General features: G+C 37.2%; 1 protein-coding gene across 2 annotated transcripts in view; it reads left to right on the forward strand.

The window, feature by feature from the left end:
* Positions 1 to 9,761, forward strand: part of LOC110442923 (condensin-2 complex subunit D3-like) — a 54,463-nt gene that overhangs the window by 16,462 nt on the left and 28,240 nt on the right. For both annotated transcript variants that reach the window (XM_021486816.1, XM_021486817.1), the window contains exons 15-23: positions 1,656 to 1,743; positions 2,704 to 2,879; positions 3,384 to 3,497; positions 4,057 to 4,190; positions 4,932 to 5,047; positions 6,031 to 6,219; positions 6,827 to 6,929; positions 7,231 to 7,330; positions 8,917 to 9,006. In XM_021486816.1, coding sequence (XP_021342491.1) covers positions 1,656 to 1,743; positions 2,704 to 2,879; positions 3,384 to 3,497; positions 4,057 to 4,190; positions 4,932 to 5,047; positions 6,031 to 6,219; positions 6,827 to 6,929; positions 7,231 to 7,330; positions 8,917 to 9,006 — 1,110 coding nt within the window. The remainder of the gene's footprint in view (positions 1 to 1,655; positions 1,744 to 2,703; positions 2,880 to 3,383; positions 3,498 to 4,056; positions 4,191 to 4,931; positions 5,048 to 6,030; positions 6,220 to 6,826; positions 6,930 to 7,230; positions 7,331 to 8,916; positions 9,007 to 9,761) is intronic.

Raw genomic sequence — 9,761 nt, forward strand, 5'->3', positions numbered from 1 at the left:
TTTGTAAGACCCTAGGGTCTCACGTTTACCCCGGGGGGGGGTTGAGTTGACAGTTTGATACTTTGAAAATTTTGAGCCAGCCCTACCCCCAAGGGCTGTAGGGTGGGGCTCAAGGGAGTCAGTGTGCTAAAATTTCTTCATTTTCCTTGTTTAGAATCAGTGGTGCTAGTTTCAAATCCTTTTTAGTCTGAAATCTGTATGGTTGATATTGAATAAGGTGGTTTTATTGTTTTTTGTCACTTTGAATAATATTTCTGTTCATGTTAAAAACGAAATCAACTCTCTGTATATCAGGTGACCGTTAAGGCCCATGGGCCTCTTGTTACAATTCATCACAGCCTTCTCCTGTCATACATTTACAATTAAATGTAAACAATGAAAATAGGCATAAACATAAAGTAGATATATTTAAATATATATTGAATTTAATACCGGAATGTGGCCGGTACAGATGGTACGGGGCTAAACACCTTCCCTACACCAAGGGACAAACCTTTCTGATTTTTTTTTTATATATTGCCGGGGCAGAGGAGGCCGGGTATTTATATTAGTACTAATTTAAATCTTGCATGTAAAAACAAAAATAATCGTTTAATTCAGCAACATAATTAAATCATACCATTTTATTGAACCCGTAAATAATAAATTATGTAAATCCACGGACTTAGATAACACGTATCTCGGTGACCCAGGAAATACGCTGTGGGCCATCACAACAGTTATCCCTTGGAGGGCTTCATGGCAAAATCAAACTAACCAGTCACTTATCCCTTCCTTTCGCATAAACCACTGTAAACTCTCTCCAATACATGCCCATTAACATACTGAACTAAGTTTATCTGTGTTCAAACTCAGACAAAGATACTAGCGAGCTTAATAGTTTTAGATATTTATTCATAACATAAACAGCGCTAGCATTTCTGTCGATTCCATTTCAGCTTAACCGGCTATCCGGAAGAATACATGCACCGTACTAACTGCTACGGCAGTTATTTTCTCCTTTGAATACTGCCCACCTGCAATAATGATTCCGTAACGTACTCCTTGCGCTATCTTTTGACCATTTGGCAACTTTTCGTTTCGTAGCTGACACGGTACAACACTTTTCTTTCGCTTACTTCACACGGCGAGTCATTTTGTTTACAAAGAAATGGAGTGCTATGCGCATGCGCTAGTAGAGGGAAATCCCTGAACAAAACGTTGGTCAGACAGGTAGAAATACCGATGATTTTCTTAGATTTAATCATTTTTATGAATCTATTTCAGCCAAATCCGATCGTTATTTTCCATAAGGATTCTCACTTGATATGTTTATGTAGTATTTGAAAAAAAGACAAAAAATAAAGTTACTTCACCGTGATGCCCCTTTAACTTAAAACAAAAAAATGTCTTAATTAAAAACAAATTGTTATTAGGCATGAACAATTATTAACAGTCATACCTTTGTTTGTTGCCATCAATCTATTATTTCAAGAAATGTATTTGCCCACAAATAAACAAATAGGCAATGAGTATCTTCATATTTCATAACCGTTGATTTGAATTGTTTGACTGATCAAAGATTTGTACCAGAAATAATGTAACGGGAAGCAGAAATTATGAAATCTTGCACCATGTAGCAATGTCTTAATTGGAAGCATATTTTGTTGCTGTAGAAAGCTCTGGTGAAGGATTGGCGGACTATGTGAAGCACCGCTCAATAATGGGACTCCTGCTAGCTAGATGTTCTGACAGTGCTCCTACGTAAGTATTAAAATCTGTACATATTATAATTCAATTATAGTCCGCTTTGTTTATATATCACAACATTTCATTTCATGCTACAATATGTTAGTTAGCCCGAGTTTCCTCTGGCCCTGACACAAGACTTAGACATTTTGACAGATAGATGTCTGGTGTGGGGCCAGAGCGCACTGCTATATGAAAAAGTGGAATTATCGGACACCTAGAGGTTAGTGACTAATCAACGAGCCGTACTGATCAGGACCAAAAACGGAATATATCATTCTTGTTTAGAAAACTTTCGAACTGCCTCTTTTTGTTGATTAGTCACTACCCTGACATACAAAATATGGCGTCCGCTCAGGTGGAATACTTTGAACGATTGAAAACCGAGGACTCTACTGATGGAATTTAGCAGCTGCTGGTGATAATAAGAGCAGATTTGGGTCAATAAATAATCCATTTATACATATATGTGAGGTATGTGTTGTGTCATAGTCGATTTTTGTTGTCAGCACCTCAAAATCTCCTACACCAAACAGTGTCGGATAATTCCATATTTTCATATAGCAGTGCGCTTTGGCCCCACACCAGACATCTATCTTAAGTCTGGAGTCAGGGCCAGAGGAAACTTAGGCTATATGTTAGTATGCCAATAATATCAACACTCGGACTACCTATCTTACACGGTTGATTTACACATCTGTAAATCACTGTAAGCCTCTTATCAAGTAACAGGCTAGACGTTAGGAAACAGCAACTGGAATTCTCTACCTGAGAACTTGATTTAAGCACTAAATCTAATGACTTTTGAAAACTGCATTGATAAATTTTGAGGAAGTTATGAAAGATAAGTCACATCAAAGACACTGATATATATATTATAATTTAATAAATATGGACTATGATCTGAATATAGAGGAAGATTTGCCTGTGTTCAGAATAAACTAAGTTAAGTAACAGATCTGTTAATGTTACCAGTGTACGAGCTCGAGCCATAACGGCCTTTGCCCAGTGTTTTGTGTCAGCCGACAACAATATTAAAGGGGCCCTTCGAGAGATTGTCACTCCATTCCCGGGGCCTCGTCCTGCTCATGCCCCCCATCTCATTCCTACCCCAATGATGGACAACCGTGTGCAACAGCTTACTGCAGAGGGTAAATACATATTTATACATAATATATCTTATGTTGCCAAGTACATGTACCATATTTAACCTAGTGACTGTCCTGGGCATTTTATAACAACTTGGAAAATTGGAATTATCGTAAAACGTTTCAAAATTCTCACAGAAGTACATGATAAACATATTTTTGAATGAATGGGATGCTGAGACCAGAACAAAATTTGGGGGCATTTTTCTAATACAAGAAGTTGTACAGCCATTAAACTATACCGATATCAAGTGTAGGTCACTGTAAATTGTTCATTCTACTTAACTGACATTTAGTTGTGTTTGCAGCTTCATTTCTTAACTCATTCACCCCTGAAGACACATTTGAAGTCTTCCGATTCAAAGGTTGGAATATTTCATCATGAAATTTCAGGGGTGAATGGGTTAAGCTCCACTTCATTGGTACACATTGCATTTAATTCTTTTTTCATCAAAGTTAATTTCTGTATAGTCACAATGATCTGAAATACCAAATGCTGCTCTTTAGATTCCATCCAGGGAGCAGGGGGGAAAACTCCAGACTGCACAGCCTCCAATACGCAGGCCATACTCAACCCTAAAACTCCTTTTGGTGGGGTTATGCTGACTCCCTTTAACCCAAGTAAGTAATCATAAAGCGTAATCCTACTTTACAGATTGTAAGATGAAATTGATGGCAACTAATCTGTTTGTATATTTTTCTGGCTCTGGGGGGACTGCATTTATGTACAGTTGATGATCTTTGCCTATACATTCAGTAAGTGTTTGAGAATTTGTATTCAGGACTCATTCGCAAGATTTTAATTTCATGTAATTTTGGTACAAAGGTTAAATACACTTAAAATATTATAAAAAATATTTCTATCTGGATAGTGATGCATGTATTTAAAATGGAGGTTTCTGAAGGGTCAAACAATTTTGCACTAAAGGCAAAACAGCTTTTTATTTATTTTTGAATATGCTCATTTTTCTGAATATCCTTCTCCGCCAGCTCTTGTGTATATCAAAAGTGTAAAGGGACTAATATGCTAGGAATTAAAAAAATTATTAAGTGATCTTTGAAAAGAAAATCTTTTTTGTTTGTTTGTTATATTAATGGAAAATCTGGATTTTTTTGAAGCACTGATTGACTTTGAAGTGAGTTTCAATGTTACCTGAAAACTTACTTATATATGTTTCAGACTTACCTGATGATGATGGTGTGATGTCTATGTTGCGGAGGAGGTCGCGAGATGAGAAGGTGAATGTCAGAAAGTCTGCACTACTAGCTGTGGAGAACATCATCAGATTTGAGGCCCCGGACTACAGGAGACAGGTAAGTATCTACATGTGTTTTAGAGCAAATTATTCCAAGTAAACTGATAACAGAGGGAGATAGAAAAACATCCATGTTAGACAAAATATTTCCTGTAGAAAGACTGATGCCTATATGAGACAGGATAGTAATTTTATTACATAAGATATTGAATGGTTAAATGATCCAGAATGAATTGGACACTGAAGTGTTTAACCTGTTCAACACATTTTCTACTGTACTGTCCTGGTGTGGTAATTGTTTCAAATTTAAATAGGGTAATCTTTTTGTAGTTTCAGGAGATTTAATAAAAATCAAAGTTGACTCAGGCTATATGTTAGTATGCCAATAATATCAACACTCAGACTACCTATCTAACAGGGTTGATTTACACATCTGTAAATCACTGTAAGCCTCTTATCAAGTAACAGGCTAGACGTTAGGAAACAGCAACTGGAATTCTCTACCTGAGAACATGATTTAAGCACTAAATCTAATGACTCATTTAAAAAAAAAGAATTTGTGACGTGTATCTTTCCTACATGTATATATGCAGTACACTCTAACACGGCCTGATCTCTGATAAAGAAGAATGATTGCCTCAATTCAAACGAATATTTTGTATTGCCAGGATATTTCAGAGCTGAAAAGTTGTGACATTATCAGATCCTTGACAGTTTTGAAGTTTAATTATTCAAATGTTATTATTTCACAATATACTGGAAAAATTTACCAAACATTGACAGCCAATTTTATCGTCAGAATCTGGAGTTGTTGGTGGAGAGATGCCGAGACCCTGCTTTATCAGCTCGGAAACAGGCCATGCAGTCGCTGACCTCTCTACTGCTGGAGATGCCTACAGAGAAAACATTACAACAGTAAGTCTGGTTCAAGGTTCTACATCCTGTTTTGACTGATTGAAAATTGGGGGTCCTCGATAAATATTTGGGGTCCTCATAAATGATAATTCTCAGTAGTCATTGGTTTAAGTAGTATACATCATAAAAAATCGTCTGGCGTCTGGATTTTTTTAAGGTGTCATTTCAGGGGTTCATAGAGACACAGGTGTTCAGATTTCCGGGGTTCTTTAATGGAAAATGGGGGTATTTGTTGCAGAATCCTAAATGTACTTCATGTAAACCCCTGTCTGGTTTTTCTTCTTACCAACTTTTATTCAAGATAGTCATAGCACAGTTTTAGGGTATTAACTGGTTATGCTTTGAAATCTACAGCTTTTGAATGTATTTGATGTATATGACTTAAATCAATGAATATGAGAATTATCATTTTATTAATACCCCGAATATTTATTGAGGACCCCCAATTTTCAATCAAAGTCAAAACGGGATGTATTTTGAATGTGCTATGTTGATAAACCCAGGTTAAAGGTGTCTGTGGCAATTTGTGTAAGATTTCTAAACATGTTTGATAGGCAGTTGTAGACAATTTGTGTATTTTGAGGACAACTCTTCGAAAGTACCATATACCTTGTCCTCGTGATATATAATGGTGAATAATATCTTGATGTGATTCCAAAATAAAGAGCATTTGAAAAAAAAAATCCAAAAGTTGCTGCTTTAAAAAGTAAAGTTTGATTTTTTTGTGTAAATCTTTGCAATATTGTCCCTCTTTTTCAAGAAAAATATTGGCATTAAAAAGGGTTTGGAAATATATCAAGGAAGACATATAAAAGGAATTTAAAATAAGGGAGGCATTGAATTTGTTGGCTTTTACTGAGGTAATTAATAAAACAAAGGGCATTATATTGAAGTTTAGTTAAAATGTAAATGAGATTTGTTATATCGAGGGTTTACTGTGTTGCTATTAAATGGATATAATTAACAGTACAATTGTCTGATAGAGCTTGGCTGGAGGGTGTGATGCCACTTACAATTGACCGTGAGTCGAGTCTCCAGGATAAATGTATGGAGACCCTGGAGGACATATTAATACACAACATCGTCCCCGCCCCCAAGTCACGAAGCTCTGCCCACACTCTAGCCTGGGACCTCCTCACCATCATGGAGCAATCTGAAAATGTTGAGCTCAGGTAATCGATGAAAATGATATTTCGGTTTACAAAATTTATTTAAATAATTTTTCCTTACTTTGATGGTTCAACAAAGAAACGCCAACCTTAGTACAACTGTAGTAAGAATGTCTAAACTCAAAACTTACCACAGTTTATCAAAAAATGTTGAAAATATGGTGTGATTTGATGCCACTATAGTGAAAGGGTGTTTTTTTTCTGGACACAAAGCTAGAAAGTAAATTATAGTACCAAATGTTGTCAAAAGGCACCAGACAAATCGAGCAAGATAGAAAATTCTAGAAGCAGTTTCTGGTTGAGTGTTACAAAAAAAAGTCTTAGATTGTAGGAATTGTTTAAACATGTCTGGAGTTTGGTTAATACGGGTTATTACAGATCTAGAGCGTGGCTTAACTCAACCACCTCTACATATCTAAACTGGACTGGACTGCCCGGTCTATAATTTAGCAAGGTTCAAATGGGACTTTAAGGGTGAATGGGTAAAGGTCAGGTTTAAACAGATTTCCAGATTTGGTTAGGTTTCTCTGTAGTGCCCCAAAGATATGAAATGACATCAAATATTGCTTTCAAGGGAAAAAGAATGATTATGATGGTATATTTGTTACAGACGATACCTCCAGAAGGCATGCATACAGTGGAACAGGCAGGGTAAAATAAAGCCTAATTTGATCACTGCCCTGGAGACACACATAGATAGTGACAACAACCAGGTACTTGCCTGCTTTACATTGGTCGAAATATCAATTTTGTTTTCATGTTTTTCCCTTGGACAATTCAGCAAGGTCTGACTTTGCACAAACCTGTCAACCGTTGTCTAGGAAACATAATGACATCATCATACCCCTTGCCAAATATACTTGGTATGGCTTACTATCTCATGTTTTTTGCCTATTGTTGAATTTGAAGTCATTCAAGGGCAAAGTAAAGGTTTAAAAATAACAGTATAACTCTTTGTTTGTAATGTGACTCAATCTATGTGAAATGGACTATAACTTCATGTTGATGATATAGAATGCTTGGATGTTGCTGTCTGAAATAGCACCGGCCGCCCCCAAACTCGGCCACAAGTTTGTGCTGGAATACTGGCAGAAACAACCAGCCGCCACCCAGGGTAAGTATATAGACCATCCAGAGTATGTATCCCCCAGGCTGTCTGATTAGACGAGCTTCATTTACTGCAAAATTCTATAAAATGTTTGATGTTGAAACCACCCTTTAATTTTGTTTTGGTTTTAACTAATAGGACTAGGCTAGGGAACTAAATGTCCGAGTCAAAGAATAGCTCTGAAGTGAGTTCTCTTCGATTTTAAAACATGTGGTGGTGCCATTTACCTTTAAAAGGTTTTGATATACAATCCAGGTCAAATGTGGTGTTGCGGAATATACCTTCAATAAAATTAAATAGGGATTGAACGGTGTTTAGCGGGCTTCATGAAATATGGATGTAACCGATTTGTGTTCATACTGGCATGAAAATAAAAAAAAAGCCATTCAATCCATATATTTAGCAAACCTGGCCCGAAGGTTTGTTCAAATGAATGACCTTGACCCACTTTCAAGGTCACAGGGGTAAAATGTCGTAAAATCTTCAAACAACTTCTTCTCAATAACCAAAAGGCCCAGGGTACTGATATTGGGCCTGTAGCATGCTGGGATGAAGGGGCACCAAGTTTGTTTAAATGAATGACCTTGGCCCACTTCCAAGGTCACAGGGGTCAAATGTCTAAAAATCTTCAAACAACTTCTTCTCAATAACCAAAAGGCTAACCAAAAGGCCCAGGGTACTGATATTGGGCCTGTAGCATGCTGGGATGAAGGGCTACCAAGTTTATTCAAATGAATTACCTTGACCCACTTCCAAGGTCACAAGGGTCAAATGTCTTAAAATCTTCAAACAACTTCTTCTCAATAACCAAAAGGCCCAGGGTACTGAAATTGGGCCTGTAGCATGCTGGGATGAAGGGCTACCAAGTTTGTTTGAAAAAATGACTTTGACAAACTTTCAACCCAATGTCCTTGTTCGACATTCGAGGTCACAGTCGCCATATGTTTAAATCTTTTGATAGGTTCTTGTGAATCAAACACTGATATTCTGCCTGTAGCTGTTATTTAGTCCACTATTAAGATTACAAGTGTGAGATTAATACCAGGTGAGCAATGCAGGCCCATTGGGCCTCTTGTTACAATTTTACTATAGAACAATTGTTTCATTTTATTTATTTGTTCTTAAATAATAAATTTATTCACTGCATTTTGTATATGCGTCGTCCTTAAAATAACATTGGCGGAAAAGCCCTATTTAAATAAAATTGGCGCCAATAATTAACGATAGCCATTTGAGCGTTTGAAGCAGGGGCATTCTCCATATTATCTGAAGCGAAGCGACAAGACTCTCATCGAACAAGGTTAATCTATGACGTTATGAGTAAACCATGTGCTTCGTCACGAGAGTTAATGCTTTCATACTCAAATGAAATGCATTTCTGCTGGTAATGTTCATAAAGTGGGTTGCAGCACGAATGTAAATATAGACATATCTCTCGCAAAAAGAGGAAATATTGTTATTTATGACAGATTGTATTGACCAAGTATTGTGTGTTAACTTTGATATAATGGATGGATGACTCCTCCTCTCACACCTGTATGTAGACCAGAAACTGTATACTATTGCCTGATAAATTTTATGACCTGTTGCAGAGGCTGATTATATAACGCTACAGAGAGTTCTCACTGTAATGAGCTGTACAGCTAAGACCATTCCTTCGGATGACCGTTCCACACTTATAGGTGAGTTAATTTCCTGGGGACCACATCTAATACCCAGAGTGGGGTACCACTCATTAGTGGTCAAGGGGGTTGCAAGTATAAGACAAATATTATGTTTTTCTGAAGTTGTTTGCCATCGTCTCTTGTAGATCATAATAATCTTTCCAAATCAGTTATCAGGGTTCTCCCCAGGCCATTTAGCTGATACGGCTCCGTATCAGCTTCATTTTGAAATCCTCCCTGCCGTATCAGCTTAATTGACCCGTATCACCTTAAACTGTGAACCGTATCACCTTGTTATTTGTACTGAAGGTGGTCTTTTTACACAAGAAATTGACACTGATTAAATCACACGGCTGACCCAAGTCCAGCAATGACCCCACTGGTCAGTTGCACGATAGGCGTATTGCCACAGGGGGCCTGTAATTAGTGGGGAGGGGGACCGGACGACAAGCCCACAGGTGTCCGGCAATAAGCGTGCTCACTGGAGCCTAAAGCAATTATCACCGGATCCTTTTAGCATGGTCAATAGGTGATTAATTGAGGTACCTACTGTTGGATTAACAAAACAAACACTTATTACATCTATTATAAATTAATTTACTCCCATATGATTGCATTTGACAACGCTGAAATAGCGTGTGTATTCAGTTAGTGATGGTCGCCATCTTGGATTGTGTAAAGTACAAACCGGAAAGGGGAATGAAAATCCGGATTTGTCGTTTTTAATGAAGAAGAGCTCAAATAAAAATGCTGTTTTAATCTTTGATCACATT

The sequence above is a fragment of the Mizuhopecten yessoensis genome, unplaced genomic scaffold, assembly GCF_002113885.1.
Source record: "Mizuhopecten yessoensis strain PY_sf001 unplaced genomic scaffold, ASM211388v2 scaffold716311, whole genome shotgun sequence".
NCBI classification, from domain to species: Eukaryota; Metazoa; Mollusca; class Bivalvia; order Pectinida; family Pectinidae; genus Mizuhopecten; species Mizuhopecten yessoensis.